The sequence below is a fragment of the Macaca fascicularis genome, chromosome 6 (assembly GCF_037993035.2).
Source record: "Macaca fascicularis isolate 582-1 chromosome 6, T2T-MFA8v1.1".
Lineage (NCBI taxonomy): Eukaryota > Metazoa > Chordata > Mammalia > Primates > Cercopithecidae > Macaca > Macaca fascicularis.
Genome location: NC_088380.1, coordinates 100,728,857 through 100,750,141, shown reverse-complemented (window position 1 = coordinate 100,750,141; position 21,285 = coordinate 100,728,857). Strand labels below are relative to the sequence as shown.

The 21,285-nt window shown below is 37.1% G+C and overlaps 1 protein-coding gene across 16 annotated transcripts in view; it reads right to left on the bottom strand.

Annotated features, from left to right (window-relative positions):
• The window catches only part of CAST (calpastatin), a 112,275-nt gene that overhangs the window by 2,432 nt on the left and 88,558 nt on the right, over positions 1 to 21,285 (bottom strand). For 12 of the 16 annotated variants that reach the window (XM_005557415.4, XM_073993895.1, XM_045394858.2 and 9 more), the window contains 11 exons: positions 18,724 to 18,825; positions 18,147 to 18,230; positions 15,446 to 15,496; positions 15,286 to 15,357; positions 10,555 to 10,653; positions 7,582 to 7,686; positions 6,770 to 6,862; positions 5,442 to 5,486; positions 4,932 to 5,024; positions 2,337 to 2,408; positions 840 to 898 (listed from right to left, as the gene is read on the bottom strand). In XM_005557415.4, the coding sequence (XP_005557472.3) occupies positions 848 to 898; positions 2,337 to 2,408; positions 4,932 to 5,024; positions 5,442 to 5,486; positions 6,770 to 6,862; positions 7,582 to 7,686; positions 10,555 to 10,653; positions 15,286 to 15,357; positions 15,446 to 15,496; positions 18,147 to 18,230; positions 18,724 to 18,825 (867 nt within the window). In that variant the 3' untranslated portion in view covers positions 840 to 847. The remainder of the gene's footprint in view (positions 1 to 839; positions 899 to 2,336; positions 2,409 to 4,931; positions 5,025 to 5,441; positions 5,487 to 6,769; positions 6,863 to 7,581; positions 7,687 to 10,554; positions 10,654 to 15,285; positions 15,358 to 15,445; positions 15,497 to 18,146; positions 18,231 to 18,723; positions 18,826 to 21,285) is intronic. The other 4 variants (XM_065546503.1, XM_065546505.1, XM_015451714.4 and 1 more) reach the window with 1 other exon arrangement.

The following is a 21,285-nucleotide window of genomic DNA, read 5'->3' as shown; positions in this document are numbered from 1 at the left end:
TGTTCGCCAGGATGGTCTCGATCTCCTGACCTCGTGATCCGCCCGTCTCGGCCTCCCAAAGTGCTGGGATTACAGGCTTGAGCCACCGCGCCCGGCCAAAGCTCCTTTTTTTATAGGAAATACAGATAGATCATGGTGAGAGAGCTGAACTCGATTTAACCTATACTTGATTTCTTTTACGCTTTGGTCAGTAAGTGCTTGTATGCTTTTAAGGCTTACATTAAGCCTTCTCCTTTCTGAAGATTAAGATAAGGGCCTAGCTCTGAAGATCTCAGAAATTCCTTCATCTGTCCAATTTCTTCAGTAACCATAAATTAGAGTCAGACACAGTACTTTACTTTCCAAAATAATGACAAATAAAAATGGCCAATTTTTTCCTTTGCCCTTGTTCCCAAAACCCTGTAATTTCCACCCGACTCTAAAGGGTACTTCTCCCCACCCCACCACGTACTGGTATTTTGGGGAATACCAATATCTTCATGACATTTTGCTAAGTTGTAACATGCTAAATTTGCTTTGCCACAATAACCTGCAGTAATGAGCATTTGGATTTCAAAGATTCAGCTAGCCTCAGATGGTCATTTTAAGTGCCTGGCCTAATATTTTAAAAAGCTTTTAATTACAAGATTAAGGTTTTTAAACATTTCAATAGCACAGTCATCCCATTTAGTGCTTTCGAAGATTGACCGATTACTCTGTAGAGCTTGCAGTATGCATTTCATGCCAACAGTGTAAAGTGAGCATGAATTACTCGAGGTGGACTTCACTTCTCTCCTCTGTAACACATGAACTGGCAGGAGGTACAGTTGTCTTCATTTACAAATAAACACCCAACTTACCAGATACTTTAACTTGTATTTCTTTCATCATCTTTTGGCTTGGAAGTTTCCTCTGTTGTCTAAAAGGGAAAGCAAAAACCATCCATGAGCTCTTTCTTTTCTGTATTAAGTATGAGGAGACAGCCTTCTCAGAATTAGGGGACAAAAGGTGGCAGTCAGTGGGGAAAAATAAGATGGTCCTTTCAGTTTCTCTTCTTCATTTGGCCAAAACATTGTGAGTTCTTCCTCCTCAAGTTTATTAGCTAAAAATAACCTTAAGTGATCCTGATCCTCAATGTATCACTCTCAGCTTTATTGTTTTAAGGCTAGGGTAGGTTACAAAATATGCATAGATGTTCTTAAATGGCAATGTTTCATTCTATGGTGATCCTTCCTTTTCCTGTACATAGGGTCACGGTTGTCCAGCAAATCCACTCATCATATAGGGTTATTATGCTTTCTATTATTTGTTTCTATTATTTGTTAAAGGGCTGATTAAGTACTTCATATAACTGAAATTAAATAATAGGCAAATAAGTATTTAATCTGAGATATAATGGCATAATTGTCAATTATCAATGCTGTTTCCTATATCCCTTAAGGGAATCTACTACAGGAAGATTTTAATATATTTTTTAAAAGCTTGGTGTAACTGGACTATTGTCTTTAAAGCTAGCCCTTTAACTCCTTATAGCCAGGGGATCATAGTAATAATCATTTAAATCATATGTTCTTGGAATTGGAAGGGACCTAGAAGTTGTCTAATCCAATTTTTATTTCTGATCACAGCTTGAGTAGTTTTAATCATAGGAAGTTTCCAACTTCCATGTTCTAAAATCTATATAAACCACATACTATGGTGGTATTTTAATTAAGGCAAGAAACACAGGCAAAACACAGGCAAATTGAGTTGTGTCAAGAACCTTCATTTAGAATTTTAAAGCACCAGTTACTTAAAAAAATATATGTATTTATAATATATATAATATATAATATATATTTATATTTACATTTATCTTATATTTATATATTATTATTTATATTTATATATCATTTTTTATATTTATATATTATTTTATTTTTAATTTTTATTTATTTTATTTTTTAAATTTATTTAAAAAATTTATTTTAAAAAATTTATTTAAAAAACAAAATTTTTATTTTATTTTAATATTTTAATAATATTTAAATTATTTTAAATAATTTTAAATAATAATATTTTAATATTTTAATATTACTTTTTATTAACTTTAATATTAATATTAAATATTATTATTAATATATACTTTAATATTACTTTGTTATTATAAATAATATATTATATATAATATAAATGTATAATACATATATACACACAAAAATTCAGTTACTTTACCAAGGCATACTCTGGAATAGATAGTACTTTAAGAAATCTTTTATTCTAAATAGATTCCAGTAAGAAACTAAATGACTGAAGTGATAAACCCCACTCTATGTAACTGCTAAACTAATTTGTAGTGTATTTACTGCTCCATTTACCTTTGCTGAATCCTTTGCTTTACCTCCATTCTTAGGTGCCTTGGAGCTGGAAGCGGTCTTCTTGCGCTTATCCTAAAGCAAAGGAAATGTAATGAGTCTATGGCTATCATCAATCCATCTAGCAATTAACTAGGCTGCAGTTAAATTAATCCAGACTATTCTGAGATCTCCAATTTAATTAAATAATGGAAGACTTTGGGTGTTTTTTCATGATTTTTTGAACAATGGTGATTGTCAGAGAATTGTTTAAAGCAGGAGGGAAAAGAGGATAGAAATAAGGAGGGAAATGTGGGTGACGTCGATGCTCTGCCAATTCCCGTGATGCATGACTCACCCAGACCTTATTTTGCTAATCAAAACAGAGCTCGTCAATGAGATGTTAAATGTTGGCAAGGGTGTGGAGAAAAGGGAACCCTAGTACACCGCTGGTGGGGATGTAGATTGGTATGGCTATGATGGAAAACGGTATGGAGGTTCCTAAAGAAATTAAAAGTAGAACTACTATACGACCCAGCAATCCCTCTTCTGGGTATATACCCAAAGGAGATGAAATTACCCCCTTATAAAGATATCTGCACTCCCATATTCATTGCAGCATTACTCACAATAGCCAAGATATGGAACAACCTAGTTGTTGATGAATGGATAAAGAAAATGTCATGTATATATACATAATGGAATATTATTCAGCCTTAAAAAATGATATCCTGCCATTTGCCACAACATGGATGGACTTGGAAGACCTTATACTAGATGATATAAGCCAGACACAGAAAGAAAAGTGATTTTGCTTATACGTAGAATATAGATAAAATAAAAAGCTCAAAAATACAGAAAATAAAACATGGCAACCATGGTAGGGAACGAGAGGAGGAAATAGAGATATAGGTCAAAGGATACAAAATAGCAGATAAGCAGAATGAACAAATGTAGAGAGTTAATGTATAACACGAGGACTAAGGTTAATAAAATTGTATTAGGGATTTTTGTTAAATAAGTAGATTTTAGCTGCCTTTGTCACAAAAAAGTAATTGTGTGAGATGACATATATGTAAATCTGCTTCCCTACAGTAACCATTTTATTATTTCTATGCATCCCAAAATACCATGTTGTAAACCTCAAATATACACAATAAAATTTATTTAAAAAAAAAATAGAGCTTGTCTCTATCAGGACTGGCTTTTGTGTGCCAAAAGAGCAAAAACAAAACCCTGTTTTCAGTGTTATGGAGGAGAAATGAACAATGGAAGCAATCAAGGAAAGCTGGAGCAGGTTACATATAAAAATAAAGTCCATTCACCAAAAAAGGCATTACTTACGAGTTACCAGGGGTGAGAGACAGAATGCTGAGGTGGTCTAAAAATTAAACTACCCAATATGGAAGCACTGACAATTCAGTGATCCAGAGCAGTGCCTTACAACAGCCAAAACAATAGCAACCTGAGATCTGCAGAATTAACTCTTCTGAAAATAAGGAGGTACTCATTTCACTTTTCCTTCTGTTTGATTTACAAGAGGGTGTAGCTTAAGGGAAAATGCCTCACACTTGTTGAATTACACAGTCGTTTCTCATTCACTGTTAATCACGTTTTGAGCACCTGCTAAGTACCAGGCATTTTGCTAATGAGGAGCACAAAGGTAAAAGACACATCACTACTGTATGTGTGTGTGATACACAAGCACAGACAGGTGTGATACACAAGCACAGACAGGTAACCAGAGAGCAAGGAGGGCATGGAAGAGAGGCCTCTAACTTTGGCCTGGGAAGGGAGAAGAAGACAGACAAGAAAGTCTTCCCTAAGGAGCTGACGCTTGAGCTGTGCCCTGAGGAATGAAGAGTCAACCAGTTGGGCTAAGCAGACAGAAAAGGGGAGGAAGCTCCAGAGAGCAAACGAGCATGAGAGCGCCTGCTGTAGTTAGGCCCTGCTCTCACTTTAAATGAACACAGACATAGCATTATTGTGGCACAACCATATAGTGTGGAGATATAAAAATGATGTCTATGGAAATAACAAAGTAGCAGTTAGGAAATAAGCAGTGTTTTATAAGTGCACTGTAAGTAAAATTATGTAAAACATACATATAGAAAAAAAGGAAATCCACAAAATAATACTGTTTTGGGGGCAGTGGAATTATAGGTATGTTTTCTTTTCTTCATTTTCAGGTTCTCTATGTCATCATTTGATTCATTCTACAGTTTAAAAATTATAAGGGCCAGGCACAGTGCTTCAAGCCTGTAACCCCAGCACTTTGAGGGGCAGAAGTTGGCAGATAACTTGAGCCCAAGAGCTCAAGACCAGCCTGGCAACATAGCGAAACCCCATCTCTACAAAAAAGTACAAAAATTAGCCGGGTGTGGTGGTGCACTCCTGTAGTCCCCGCTACTCAGGAAGCTAAGGTAGGAGGATTGCTTGATTGGAAGCAGAGATTGCAGTGAACTGAGATCACACCACTGCACTCCAGCCTGGGCTACAGAGTGAGACCCTATTACAAGATAGATAGACAGATAGATAGATCAATCAATAAAACTTGTGTGTATGTACACATAAACACACACACATTTCAAAGAAAGTCTATGTGAAAAAGCACAGTACCTTTGCTGTGTTCTGTGAGGTTTCTGTAGTGGAGGGACAGCTATCCAGATCTCCTGAGAGAGCATCAATGGGGTCTTGGTCATCTGCAGATTTCTGAGATATGAGTAGAAATAACCATCAGTGAAGAAGCAGAAGGCAAAATGCAATATGGGGTATTTTCCCACCTCACTTACAAATAAAAGATGTTTCTATAAGAAAAACACTTACTGACATTCTATACTAATAATAATGTAAAGGAGATAGAAAAACAAGAAAATCTTGATGGCTTTTTTTCCCTCTACTTTTTAATAAATGTTGCTTAGTATTCTCTGAGCCTCAGTTTTCTATCCTAAAGGGCTTTTGTGAAGACTAAATGAGAGATAAACAATGGTCACACACATTTATATGCATGCTCTGGCGAAGTACCAGGCACAGAGTAGGCATTCAATGTTTTAGTTTTCTAAAATGCCAAATAACCCTATGGCTAGAATAAAACAAAATTTAATGGAAATATATTCCTATGGTCTTTACCTTTGATTCCTCTGATTTCTTTGTAGGTGGCTTCACTGGTTTGTCCTTAAAAAGAAGGCAGACTATTGGTTAAGCATAGATATTTGTAAAGGTTTACTTAGGTTTAGGCAGTAGAGAATCTATTATCCAATGACTTGACTTGGATAAAATGGAGTGTAGACTTGCAATAACTAATAAACCTGGGTCCCCATAATTTCTTTAGCAGCTTTGCTTAATTACTATTCTTTATAATCATATCTATAGACTTGGGGAAAACATATGAAAGAGTCCTGGAAGTGAAAGAAACACTATTTGTGAACCTTCTGCCATCATGTATTGTCACTTATAATTCTACTTAAAGTGTTATAAAAAGTTACTTGTGTTTTTATATCTTATTTACTATAGTTTATTACACTTAGAAAGTCATCAGGGATTTTTCCCAGTTTCAAAGGCAAGGACCTTAAATAAGAAATTTCCCAAAGAATGGAAGCAGGGTGAGTTGGTACTATCAAAGTGGGAAGGGCTCTCGCAGGATGTGGCATTGCTATCTTGTGGAATACTGAATGCAAGCAAGGAGAATTGGTTCCTGTAATAGGAGACCCTGAAGCTGACAGTGCTATTTAAACCAGGAATCATCTCACCAAAATGAATCAGTACAGAAAGAGAAGGGTGTAATTTGGACTTCCTTGTTTTCTGTTTGATGAACAGGCATGGAAAGGGTTATTTATCATCTAATGGACTCAAAAGTTAGAAACCAAATAGGAAAGAGGTGGGGGACAGGCCTGGTTGACCTACAAAAGACTGGTTTCTATCATGTGGGAGACAAAAGGTCAGGGACTTTTTGGCAGAGAAACAGGATTTGTGATTGGGAATATTGCTTTGCCTGTCTTCACTTGCAATAGTGCTGATGGTGATGTAGAAGAAGATAGGGAGACCCCAGGTCTTGGAGCTGCCTTATTAATTTGCCCTATTAATTATCCCAACACCAGCTCCTTTTCTACTGTCCTTAAACAGAGATTGCTTCCTTTGAAATCCTATCACCTTAGTGATTTTTATAGCCTTTTCTTGAAAGAGAGAATCACATTTCTTGGATTACTCTTAAGCATCAGTGACTGACTGAACAGTATTCAACCCTGTTTATACCACAGAGCCTAGCATATGCATATACAATGATATTGGCTCAAATAAATATTTACCTGCTGGTCAGCTTTGGTGACACATTAAAAGCAGTCAGTCATGATATGTCTTTATGCTATTGTAAAAGAGTACAGCTACTATTTATTTCAAGGAGGTTTGAATTTAAAGATCTTTGTAGCATAAATCCGATCTAGCAATTTGCCTCAGTTTACCTGTCCCTTATCATCCAGGAGATGTCTGTATTCAGGTGGGATAGTGTCATCTCTTTCTCCAAGCTTGTCTCTATGTTCAGCTTTTGCTTTTTCCTATATAAACAGTGAGCAGATAGAATTAATATTCATTTCCTCTTTCACTTAGAAAATACATTGTCAAATGTAGCATTCAGCATTTGTTGTACTTTTATGAGGCAAAACATATGGTCTGTTTTTATTATTTAAGCAACAGAACAACACAGATGACTTCAACAGACTGCTAGTTGGCTAAAATATATAATCCCATATGCTTCTGTATGTCAATTCATATCTGTGAATTTTCTAGCTATATTTTAAATGGAAATAAATGATTAAATAATTATCCTCAGAAACCATGTTAGGAGATTAGAACCCAAAGGTATAAAATATCTTTTTCTTTTTTTCTGTATGGTTTCACTTTTCTAATAAAAAAAATCAGGCCACTATACCCTGCCATTTAGAGAGGTCATATTTACAACTTTGCCTATTTATAAGCGACTTTGAAGGACGACAGCTAATTTGAATGGATGTGCTGACTGCTTGTGTTGCATGGGAGGAAGCCATGCATACGCCACACCTACCTCCCAGAATCTCCTCAGGGAGGCTCCGCTGGTATCTTTGTCACAGATTCAGTGACCTTCCCCTCCAGTGGAGTACAGATTGATTTTTCTACTTCCTTATAATTTCATGTTTAAAATATAGGTTAAATTCACATCAATATTCCTACGACAATGACAGAGTCAAGACCCAAGGATTAAAATTTCACTTATTAGTGAATTTTTTTTTTTTTTTACCTTTACTTTATCCTCCATTGGTTTGTTCTCATCTGGGTCAGGCTGCCTTTGTCCTAGACTATCGGAGAGTTTATCCAAGGCATCATCGAGGTCTTTGTCACTCTGCTAAAAAAGTAAATAATGCCGAATTAGTCACTCATTAGCCAAACTGTATCAGAGGCAAATTAGCCCAGGAACTCCATCTTTTCAGGAGGGAACCTGTTTCCTTGGAAGAAAAAGACATCTGGGGCTGGGGCTGGGGCTGGGGCAGGGGAGTAGACAGGGTCAGAGAAGAGAAGGCTAGGAATGGAAGATCAGGAGAAGAGCGGCAGCATCTGTCAACCTCTGGGGTTGGAGGGCCAGCGCCTTCCACCCACCCCGCCCATGTCTTGGTGAAGATCCCCAGGTTAAGAAGGTCTTAGTGGAAGCCTCAGGATCCATATCCAGTGGGTGACCTGGAGGTCACATAAAGGGTCCAAAAGCAAATGAACCAACCATGTGTGTCTTTCATTTAGAAATTAAACACCATTAGAAAACGATATGAAAACAAATATCCACTAATGTTGTCAGATGGTTAGGAAGCAGGATTCTGCAACTATAGAGGGTGAGCGTTTCTTTGGTTCCGTGGGTCCTCTCTAAGACTCTAAGATCTTGAGGGGTGCATTTCATAAAGTGCAGCATGACCCGCAGTTTGTGGGAAGCCATGGAGCTCGGCACTGCCATCCTAATACCTCCTAGGACGCAAAACCCCAGAGACAATCTGGGGTCAGGAGAGTGGAAGGGGCTTCTCTGCCACACTGGTATGAGTGGCCTGAAAGACTTCAGAGAATTTCTGAACTGGTGGGGATACCTCTCTTTTCATCTTTAGGAAGCTCATGGAAGCTAAATTGCAGAAATGGGAGCTGGTATTCTACACGAAAAAAATTATGGAACAACAATGTCACTGTAACTAAGATAGCTGAATTCCTCTAACATTTATTTACTGTATGATTCAGGCAGCTTATTTAACCTCTTTCGGCCTCAGCTTCCTTGGCCATAAAATGTGAATAACAGTAGTACCTATACTCCTAAGTTGCTGAGAAAAGTAAATGATTGAAAAGGCATTTAAAACAGTACTAGTTGTATGTTAGGACCCAACAAATGGTAAATTATTATTAGTATTATTATAGCAAAATCCTAAGTTTTGTTTCAAAATATTTTTCAACACATTGCATTCAAAATTCCACCTCTAAATGAATTCAATTAAAATGTGTTTAATATCTACATTGTATAAGATACCATGCTGAACTCTGTCCAATACTGTATAGAACTTTCCAGTTGATTTTCAAAGTGTTTTCACATACACTATCCAGTTTTATTTGATGCCCACAATGGTTCTTAGTGAACTAAGCAGGCTTTTTGGAGGTAAAAAGCTCAGGGAAGCTAAGTCAGTTGTTTGAAAACAAATTGTTAAAAAGTGAATAGAACCCAGGTCTTGGGACTGATAAAGGTTTTCCCTGTCATGGCTTAGTCACATCCATGATCTTCTATTTTCTTTGAAGCAGTTTTTCCTGTTGGAGTGATTTTATTACACAGATCTTTGAAAGCATGTCTTCAGATGCTTTCAGTGTATCTAACACTGCTAATAACAATCTAATAATCTCAGCAAAGAAAGCTCCCGTGAATCATCATGGCTTGACTCTTTGATTTCCCAATTTTTTATCTAAATAAAGCTTTATACCTTGTTTTAGTGACATCTTCAAATAAAATGTTAACTAAAAACAAGACTCTCTGATGGGAAATGTGATCAGAGAAGTGTCACTGGAAAACCTACTTCTTAAAGGCAAAAAAGTTTCTGATTGCAAATGTTTACTGATAGCCTCCATCAGGGCAGAATCTCTGGCCTGAATATTAAGAACTGAAGTGTAAATGGCAGCCTAGGCTATTAATGGTTCTTCCTTTCTGTTGCATGGGGACTTTTTTCATTGTGGGTGTGTTTACACACACATGCACACACACACACATACACACACACAGGGCATTTTACTGGTTTTAAGTGCTTTATTATAATCCAGGATTATAGCTGCTAATGGTAGAGCTGCCTGGGGCCAGGTCTGGGCTTTGTCATTTGTGCCTCTGGATATTTTCAGATGATCCTGAAGCTGACCCAACAGGATGAAAATCCATCAGAATCTCAGACTGCAGCACTAAATATGCTTTGATGCTACATCAAAAGGAATGGAAGCATAGCTGACTTCACTAAAGTTACTTCATCTCCATCTAGCAAATGAGGCACTGTTCTCAAGCAAAGGAGATGGGGATCTGGTTTAGGGCAATCCCTTTATAATTTGATGTTCTGTGGTCTCCTCGGTAATGTATAATTTGGTATTGCACAGGTGATTAGTCAAGGAAGTCTGGAAAAGCTTTGGTCCCACAGCCTTGCCTCACAGCATGTAAATAATTAAAACAATATTGATGCTGAGGTTCTTCTACAGCTGGTATGAAACTGACAAATTTTTACTGGTGTGAATTGGGAAGAAAACAATGCTATTCTATGACATGTTGTAAAATGTTGGTAAAATGTTTGTAGAAGCTCAAACAAAATAATTCCATAAAATACACTTGAGGTTAAATAATGGGTAGTAAATTATAGAATGTATAAGAAAAAATAGGAGAAAATCAATTATCAGGAAAGCTAAAGAACTTTTCAAATCTAGTAATTCGAATATAGACACAATGCACTTTATTGTACTTTCAATTCTTATAAAGCGACGATATTAAGGTCCTTGACTATGTGTACAATGTTTTCACATATATTGTTTCATTTAATAATATCAAAGTTAATCTCTGCCATCTCCCTAAATCATCAGTCTCGGCTCTTCTGAACTAGAAGGTGCCTGATCTTCCTAATAATTCTGCCTATTTTCATTTGCTTTAAACAGGTGCCCTATTTTCTTTCTAGTTGTGGCTGCACAAAAAGAAATATTTATCTCCCAAACAAGATGTGCTGCTTACCGAAGTATCACGGGGTGGGGCTCCAGTGTGGGTGGTTGAAGCTGGGGTTTGGGAAACCACTTCAGAGATGGCAGCAGCAAGTTTAGCATCTTCAAATTTCTTTTATGGAAAAAAATTTTATGAGTGACATGTTGTATATAAAATTATGACCACAATGCCATCACTTAACTATAACTCTTAAAGATAGCTTAATGACTGTTTATTCTCTTGATACAAATAGACTCATAACATATAATTTTAGAAGAAATTTAAACTCTTCTCTATTGTATTATTTTATACAATTTCCTATTTCTATTTCCTTCTCATATTGATTATTCTAAATACTATGCAATAATATAATAACTTAGAGTTCCATGGTTTGTTTACACATCTCCTGTTGTACATTTAGGTTATTCAAAGTTTTTAGCTCTTTTAAAATTGCTCTGAGTAAGTTCTAGTGAGTAAGTTATGGTGCTGGCTATATTTTGCCAAACTGCCCTCTCAGATGTTGCTAGGAATTCATACTGCGAAAAGCGATGAATACGCATGCCTGCTTTCCTATGGCCTTGCTTGCCAGAATTTGACTTTTATGACGTATTTTTATTTCTGATAATCAGTGTAAAATGATATACTACTATTGTTTGTATATTGTGGTATATGGTGTCAGGTTTCAGGGTTTTTTTTTCAATGTTAAATATTATTCTAGCAACTTTCTGAAATAATTTTTGTTTAAAAAATATTGAATATTTGCTTCATTTCAAATACTCCCTTTTGACAGAAACCTTAGGTATAACTGTTGATGAAAAACCAGAAAAAAGTCCAGAACTCTTTGGTGACTCCAACTATGGATAGCTTATTTTGAAAAAAGAGAATTGTAAATTTTACCGAAAGATGGAGAAAAGCACATTACAACGATACCAACATTCAGAAATTTATTGCAGCATGTTATTATTGGAGATCATTTCAACTAATTTAGATAACTATAAGATACTTATTGTCCATTTATACCCTGTAAAGCAGTTTTAGAATGTAATATTTTAGGTAATCTAAAATGTACTAAATTCATTTTCAGTTATGAGAAATCTTTGCTTATATGACAAATGAAAAGAATAACAAGTTGTCAAATGAAAAGAATGACATATTGAAACATTTGTATTGTCTCTTCTTAATCTATCTGATTGACTTATTATTTAAGCCTTTTAATACTAAGTATGAAACAACCTATGGTCTGGAAATTTGTTTTGCAAAGCTATATGTACATGTTATTTAGTTCATCTAACACTACACAAAAGCATAAGATGATTTTTCACTCTTTTTAAAAATACTAAATCATATATGTCCATTTCTCAATTTTTCCAATGATTATGCTTTGATCAACATTATTGTATTTTCTATTTATTATTACTGTATAACATATGCTAGTGTTTAGTTGGATTAATCTTACCTAAAAGTATTGAAAAACGCTTTTCAGTATTTTTTTCAAATTTTATAATTTATTTTTCAAATATATCATTGAATAATTTTATTGAGTTATAAAAAGTATCTTATTGCTATTTAATAAAAAATTAACATAAAAAATGACTTGAATTGTCATCATTCTTTTTAAGATATTTAGTTAAACTGACAATGTATGGCCTACAATTTTTTTGTGTCCTTATTTTTCTGATCATTTCTCCTTTTGTAGTTTACGTAAGTCTGATCTCATATTAATTACATTTTCTCATCTGTTGTTACTAATAAACATGGCATAATGTTACTTACAAATGTATTATCTACAAGTAGTGCTATCCACAAATATATTCAAATGTTCCCTTTTAATGTTTGTCATTTCTTTTTCTTGTGTTGTTAATGATTCTTCCATGCGATAATAAGCAGAAATGACAATAAACTTTTCATAGTTTCTGCTTTTAAGGAAAATGCCTCCATGATATTGAATATTTGATTCTGAAAACTAAAGACTCTTTAACACGTTAGGGGATTGCCTACTTTTTAAAACGTTTTTATTTATAATATGAGTATATGTAAAATTTTAAATAGATCTTTTACATGGACATAAATAATTGTTTCTATTTGATATACCACTACAATATATTGACAATTTTTCCAATAATCAATCAATACTTATAATGGCAAATAATTTCTTAACTGTTTGTTATATTCTATGTATGTTGTATGTAATTTTTACATCTACATGTTTAAGTAACTTTAGCTGATACAGTTATATTCGTCACATTTTAAGATTAGCACCATAATTACTCATAGAAGCAATTAGGTGACCCCATCTTTTTCATGACATATTTATCCACATAAGAACTGAGTGTTCAACAGCTGCAGGAGTCATCTTTAAACCTTCAGTAGAAGGAGAGTTTGAAAACCAATGCAATATTTTCTTCAGTCTTTTTTTTTAGGTTTTGTGAATTATGCAGTTTTATATTTTTGTTTAATCTTAGAAAATTGTTGTACATAGTGTTTCCTAATAATTTAGTTGTACTCTTGTACTGATTATTGTATTTTCTCACATTTATGTTACATTTTATTAGTAAGATTATTTTCTCTATTATATTTACCAGTGTTTTGTAAAATCTTAAAAATTCATAAAAACCAACTGACTATTGGCATTAAACTAGCAATAATTTAGTTGATCTCATACATTATTATATTACTCTGTTAAAATTTAACTGTATTTTTCATAAGGTTTTTTTTCCTTTTGCATTTGCTAGTATTTTATAAAGTATTTGTTATTTCAAAAGAAACAACTATTGGCCAGTTAACTTTCATGCTGCTAGTTTCATTTCCTGGTATGCTTATTGCTACTTTGTTTTGGGTGGTTACCTTATTAAAACTTTTAGAAATTTCAGTTGAAAATTCAATAAGCATTTGGTTTATCAGGTTTCTCTTTTTCTCTATCTCTATTATTGATGAAGGTATTTTATGACAATGTGTCACAGGAAAACTGCTTTGACTGCTTCTCAAAGATTTTTACTTGTAATATCTTTGATGTTTTAAAATAGTCTATTATCAATGTGATCTCAGTATTATTAGGGGAATAGTTTTAAGTGTTTCTTTTTACATAGCATTTCTGTTCTGTTTTATTATTCTCAAAGAGCATGGAGCTACTTTTTTATAGATGAACATTAATTATGAGCCATATGTGATACTTTTCCCCCAAAGTTCTTGAAACTTTCCCTTAAATAACTTTCTATTTTGATTATTTGGTTCTCATGATGATTAGTTATTTCCACTTTATTAACTATATTGTTGACACTAATGTTTCCTTTGCTAATTTTCTAAGATTTTTTTTTTTTCATGGTTGTTTCATCTCACCATTTCACTGCCATATATCTTTGAGGGGGGCATATAAATTCATTGTTACTTTTTCCAAATCTTTGAATTTCTAAAAGAAAAAACACCCCTAACTATTGTAATAATAATAATAATAATACATAGGAGGAGGAAGGGAATTGAGATCTTGTTCCCCACTATTTGTTCATCTGTTCTGCATCACTGTAATGCTATGACTTCACATTCCTGGGGTACTCCTCACATTGTATTCTTCACCATGTCTTACAGTTTCTAAATCAAGGCTGGAGTGCTTTGCTGTGATGTGGTCTGTATGGAAGAGGATGAGAGGAAGGTCACAGGATGAGGTGACTGAGCAGCATGATGCTTTTACAGGGGTACGGAGAAGAACAAGCTCTGGTTAGCAAGCTCTTCTTTGAGGGGCTTTATTGCTTCATTCAGCAAAAGCAACAACTTCAGGCAATTCCAAAGAATCATTATTTCTTCTAGTTGTCATTCTGTCTATTCTCCAACTGATATAAATATATTTTCCATGCCACTGTCATAGAAACTGTTATAATCCCTTTTCTAACTGACTGCTAATAATACATTCAGTGGTTTAAAAACTGAGTTCCCAATAAATAGGTAAACTAGACTCCATAAGAAAAGGTTCTGCAGTTATTAAGTTTGGGAACTCTAACAGACTCACTATATATTTGCATATAAAAAGCCATGAAAATCCTACAGTAGAGAAACCTGCTTAACATTACCCAATATTGTCCAAACTTTTCGAGTAACAGAGTTCCCTTTAAGGGACTCTATATTCCACACAGAGCCAAGTTCCCTTAGGAGGCAATTTGGGAAATGGTAAATTGTAGAAATATCAATTGGTAAAGTTGTCTGAGGAGTAATTTTGGATAAACTTACATTTAAATTCTCTTTTCATAGGGGTACTGGTACTTGATATTAGTTACACTACTAAAAGCATCCACTGTGTTGGGACAATATTTCATGGTGCAACACATTTTGAATGGCTACAGTGGGTTGAGGGCCACTAATTTTATGATTGTTCCTCAGTCCCCCAGTCAGATTCTAAGTCACCAGTTTCCATTTATTTCTGCCACTCTAAAACTAAAGAAATAGGCCAGGCGCAGTGGCTCATGCCTGTAATCCAAGCACTTTGGGGGGCCAAGGTGGGTGGATCATGAGGTTAGGAGATCGAGACCAGCCTGGCCAACATGGTGAAACTCCATCTCTACTAAAAACAGAAAAATTAGCTGGGCATGGTGGCACATGCCTGTAGTCCTAGCTACTCAGGAGGCTGAGGCAGGACAATCGCTTGAACCTGGGAGGTGGAGGTTGCAGTGACCGGAGATTGCGCCACTGCACACTCCAGCCTGGATGACAGAGCAAAACTCTGTCTCAAAGAAAAAATAAAAACTAAAGAAATAAAACCAAGACTTTTGGACTTACAAGAGATGAAGCATTTTGTGGACCAGAGAAGTCCTCAGACAAAGCATCCAGAAGGAAGTCTTCACTCATGGGCTGCAAGGACCAGGAAATGTATCAACAAACACCATTGCAATCAGGGCCAAAAGGAAAAGATATCCTTAGAGAAAACTGGTTTGCTTACTGGAAGCTGTTCCTTAGACTCTTTCGGCAGGAGTGGCTTTCCATCTTTATCCTATCCGGGGGGAAAAAACATGGCATGAAATCATTTTACATTTTATCCAAGTTATGAAACCTTGCAAAAATTACAAAAGGCCTGCCTACAGGCTATACTTGCTGTCGTACATTTTAAATTAGATCCATCATGTCAGGAAATAGATTCCCTCACCAGAGACTAAGCTCTAATTAGTTCATGTCAACAAACAGCTCACAAGCACCAGGCATTCCCGAGTCACGGGGGCTGCACAGTGGACGAGGTATGGCTTGTGACCTCAGAAGCCCAGAGACTATCACAGGAGGAAAAGGTGCAAGTCAGCATAGTGTGGTATGTGGTGCTGTGATTGGGGTTTGCAGGACAGTGCGGGACAAGTCCTTTACCTACATGGGGGTGGGCTGGTTAACCTTGTAAGCCACACATCTAACTCATCGGCAAGGACTACATGCCAAGGCCTGACCTAAGCATTGGCAATACAACAGAAAATCGCAAAGACAAAGGTCTTGCCCTCAGGGAGTTTAACCTGTCGGTGAAACGCTCTGCAACTTATGGTTCAGATTATGTCAAGCTGTAAACGACTCCAGGTGCCACACTTGAATAATAGGACAAAATGAAGAAAGCATGTGGGCTCTTTAGTAAAAGAAGATCTATATACTAATAGGAAATTCCATTTATCCACCTACACAAAAATAAGTAAATACAAAGATATACATATATATTTCACCTGAGAAACTGGTTAAGGTTGGTTTTTGTTTCATTGAAAATGTGAAGTGCAATGGTTTAGAGGTACAAGCTGAGTAACAATTTAAATGCTCCAAAATTTGAAACTTTTGGAGTGCTGACCTGACAACTCAAAGGAAATGCTCACGGGGGCATTTTGGATTTTCAGATTAGGGCTCCTCAACAGATATAAGGCAAATATTCAAAAATCCAGAAATGTCTGAAATCTGAAACAGTTCTGTCCCCAGGCATGTCAGATGAGGGATATTCAACTTGTATCACCTGCTTCCCTCATGACTGACTTGCGCCTTCTGACCATTCTTCAGGTACAGGGGAAAGCTGAACCTGTGCTTGTTCTCCACCATCTCTTAGCTGTAAAGGCAGAAAATTTCCTAAGTGATGCCTGGGACTCTGGGGGCACTTTTGCTCCCTACTCAAACTTAAATCGATTTTCCATCACTGCATCATTCTGTGTCTGGAAGGGGAGGTTGTGTCCTGCCCTTGGGGAGCTGAATCTCACTGAAGAGACCTGATGGGAGCATAGCTGGTGAATACCAACATAGGATTTAAATGAGATGAAGCTATTGCCTGAAAATATTAATAGGTAATTACTACTGTGTGAGGTAAGTCAGAAGAAGATGAAATGACTACAGAATAAAGTGATCAGGGACAGTGAATCAACTGCTTCCTTAAACACTACTACTAAATTCAGTAAGGGGAGACAGCAAATCACCAACCAATCACCTATCATGAAGAGAGTTTACCTGCACTTGACCAGCCGCTACTGAATGGGCACTCAGTGGAGACAGAACGTGTGGCCCTTAGCACGCTCTCTAGGAACTTTGCAAAGCAACGTACAAATGAGCCCAAATTAACAGAAACGCTGTGGCTGCAAGTGAATTGTAAAACACAAGAAGCAAATATAAAGGTATCCAGAATAATAAACTTTCAATCATGGAGAGCTCAGTCTAGTTCCTGTGTCTGCTAAATAAATGGGCTAGTGCACAAGGATGAGTGAGAAGCAAGAATTTGATATTCTAGAATTGTTAATGAAGTTTACTTGAATACTCTTTTAAATCTTGGCCTGCTACGAAGATGACTGACATTTCTTAAACTGTCCGTGAATCTGCCTCATTTAAGTGACTGCACTTAAACCACAAGACTCATAATGGGGTCTCCTCCTTTGTTCTCTATAATCTGTACTTTCAAAATAGAGGAAATGGGGCAACTTAACACTATACTCAATGTTAGATAGGTTCTCTTATTTTTCCAACTTACATCTGAAAGTTGCTAATTTTTTTTTATATAAGATAATAGTTCCTTATTTTAGTTTTTTTCATTTCTTCTTTTGAGTCAGGGTCTCACTCTGTCATCCTGGCTGGAGTGTAGTGGTACGATTATGGCTCACTGCAGCCTCTACCTCCTGGGCTCAAGTGATCCTCCCACTTTAGCCTCCCAAGTACCTGGGACTACAGGCACTTGCCACGATGTCTGACTAATTTTTTTGATTTTTTTGTACAGACTGGGTCTCATTATGTTGCCCAGGCTAGTCTTGAACTCCCGGGCTCAAGAGAGGCTCCTGCCTTGGCCTCCCAAAGTGCTGGGATTATAGGCATGAGCCACCATGCCCGGCCTATTCCTCATTTTAGTTCTCCTATCTACATAAGGTTTTTTAATATTTCTGGTATTATAACAAGCTGTGGGTTAGAAAGGAAAACATTAGGCAACCTAGACATTAGATTTCTTTCACTTGAGGATCAAGTCTCATTAGGAATATTTTAGCTTTGTATCTGGTGTTCTAACACTATTAGGAGTAGACTAATACTATTTGGTGTTTGAAATACAAAGAAATAACATCTTTATATTCCAGGTCTGTTCCCAAGTCTCTGTGTTCCGTGTATGAATTCAGTATGAATTAAAATAAAATAGAGAAAGACTCCAGCCTGTTTACCTTGACTTCTTCTAATCTATAGTCAGGGGGAATTGTTTCTTCTTTTTCACCAAGTTTTTCACGGTCTTCTTCTTTGGCCTTCTCCTGAATAAAAATTATACCATTTTCATTGTTAGTATGTTTTTTCTCCCCATAAAATTAATGCTGTGTGACTAGATTTGAGGTAAACAAATTTGTCATTAGGTTAGGAAGTACATATGGCCATATGCTTAGTGTTCCTACAGCAACTTAATCTGGCAGGTTCAGGCACCAGCAGAAAGCCTGCTGGGCTGCAAGGCAGCTGTGAGGAGCAGCAGGCATCTGCTGCTTCCTTCCCAAGTCCCAGCAATGTCAATGCAGGTGGGCAAAGATGAGACTCAGGCCTCTGGTCTGTGCATGTCGTCCATCCATGGTGGGGGTTCAACAATGTGGCTTATTCAGGTTTAGCTTATTAAACAGGATATGTGCAATAATAGAAAAAGCCAGCTGGTCATGTTTTACGGGAAATATAAAAAACAAAACAAATGACTAACTTATTTGCAGGGGGAGGAAGTGATCAATGATAGTTATTTTCCAGAAGCATCTCAGTTGCCATTACCTTGACTTTATCCATCACAGGTTTTCCATCTTCTGGATCTGCTTCCTTTTTCCCCAGGCTATCAGCCAAGGCTTCTACAGCATCGTCTGGCACCGTGCCCTTCTGAAGTGCATTAGTGGATATATTAAGTAGGTGGTTAATCACTCCCTTTAAAACATATGCTATCAAACAATTCAGAAAGGCATATCATTATTTCAGACAAAAGGCACGTTATCTTTTAATAACTTATCAACTGAATTAGAATCCATGTTTAAAAAACAAAATGTTTAACATTTGAGCAAATTTGTTATATTAAACATTGTGTACAAATTATATGTTGATACTGTGAAACTTACAAGACCAGACCCACAGTTGGTTTAGAAATAAGAAAGACCATGGATTGAGGTGTACCACAGAGAAGCTGAATACCAGGAAAGAAGAAAGACGTGGTCTTTATGGAGATCATTCCATAGATGGCACAGGAAAGACTTTCAGAGCCCACAAGAGGCCATTCCTCTCCATTTCCTGTGGGACAGCCTGGCTCGTCTCAGAAGGGGAGGCTCGGATGCCTGTTTTCTCCAAGGGGCTTCTACTGACCAAAGGGGATTCAGGGCTGGTTCTGGTGACTCTGCCTGTGACCAACTAACCTGCATGGCACAGTGAGAACTGTCTACTTTTGGTCCGATTGTTCAAAATGAAATGTGCTCCCTCAAAATGTAATGAACTCTGGCCATGCTGGTATTTAAAATGACATTGGATGAACACAGAGGATAAATAGTGTAAAGGGAAAATAAAGCGAATGATCTGTACATTAGTGGCTCATAAAAATCAACTTAATGATTCATGACCAGGACTTTTCTTTTTTAATGAAGAGAACAGGACCAGGCACAGTGGCTCACACCTGTAATCAATCACAGCATTTTGGGAGGCCAAGGAGGGAAGATTGCTTGAGCCCAGGAGTTTGAGACCATTCAGGGCAACACAGTGAGATCCCACCTCTACAAAAAGTTTTTAAAAATTAGCCAGGCATGACGGTGCATGTCTGTAGTCTCATCTCCTCAAGAGGCTGAGGTGGGAGGATAGATTTGACCCCAGGAGGCTGAGGCTGCAGTGAGCCGAGAACATGCCATTGCAGTCCAACCTGGATGGCAGAATGAGACTCTGCCTCAAAAAAAAAAAAAAAAAAAAAGTGTAACAGTGTGTATATGTGTGTGTGTGTGTGTGTGTATTTATAATGCATCATGCACAGAAGGGATAAATACTTTTTTTTTTTTTGAGACGGCGTCTCGCTGTGTCGCCCAGGCTGGAGTGCAGTGGCGCGATCTCGGCTCACTGCAAGCTCCGCCTCCCGGGTTCACGCCATTCTACTGCCTCAGCCTCCGAGTAGCTGGGACTACAGGCGCCCGCCACCACGCCCGGCTAGTTTTTTTTGTATTTTTAGTAGAGACGGGGTTTCACCGTGTTAGCCAGGATGGTCTCGATCTCCTGACCTCGTGATCCACCCGCCTCGGCCTCCCAAAGTGCTGGGATTACAGGCTTGAGCCACCGCGCCCAGCCAGTACTATTCTTTAAACTGCTGCTTCCAGTGTATAGGGATGGGAATGCAATATCAATGAATTTCCCACTGTTTTCTTGGTCAAACAAAAGTGTAAAAGTCCTTGGGTTAAACAATCTCAGAGTTTAATCTTGTTATTAAAATCTCTGACCTCACAATGAGCACCTATTAAAATTTTAGGGTAAAAAAGTATGTTTCTGTTTTATATTTCTTTTTTTTTTTTTTTTTGAGACGGAGTCTCGCTCTGTCGCCCAGGCTGGAGTGCAGTGGCCGGATCTCAGCTCACTGCAAGCTCCGCCTCCCGGGTTCACGCCATTCTCCTGCCTCAGCCTCCCGAGTAGCTGGGACTACAGGCGCCCACCACCTCGCCCAGCTAGTTTTTTGTATTTTTTTAGTAGAGACGGGGTTTCACCGTGTTAGCCAGGATGGTCTCGATCTCCCGACCTCGTGATCCGCCCGTCTCGGCCTCCCAAAGTGCTGGGATTACAGGCTTGAGCCACCGCGCCCGGCCAAGTAAAGCTTTTTTTCTGATAAACTGCGCTGCAAAAGGAAAGAGGACCAAAGAGAGGGAGCCTAGGAAAGTGATTTAGCACCACCTAGTGGCTGAACACTGTATGCGTTTTATTCCCAAGAGCTACAAAAAAAAAAAAAAAAAAAAAAAAAAAAAAATCCCTGAGGCTTCGAACCTGTTTGGGATTATACCTAAATTAAGCATTAAGTAGTAACAGCTGCAATACTCTAATCAAGGACATCAAGAGTTGCACTGGTACCCAAGTCTTATCCAAGCAATGTGAGTTGCTACATGATTTAAGACACCTGCTCACACTACAATTCTGTTTTCTCATACTCTATGCTACAAAATCCTTGGAAACCACTGCTTCCCCAGACCTGTGCCCTTTGCCAACCTCTTGCTTAATAAATTACTGAAACAGTTAAAGAAAACCTAGGAGAAGAAGCAGACTTAAGAACGAAGGAATCTGGAAACAGGAGTAAGGACTAAAATTTCTATTTCTGTAATATTTGACATT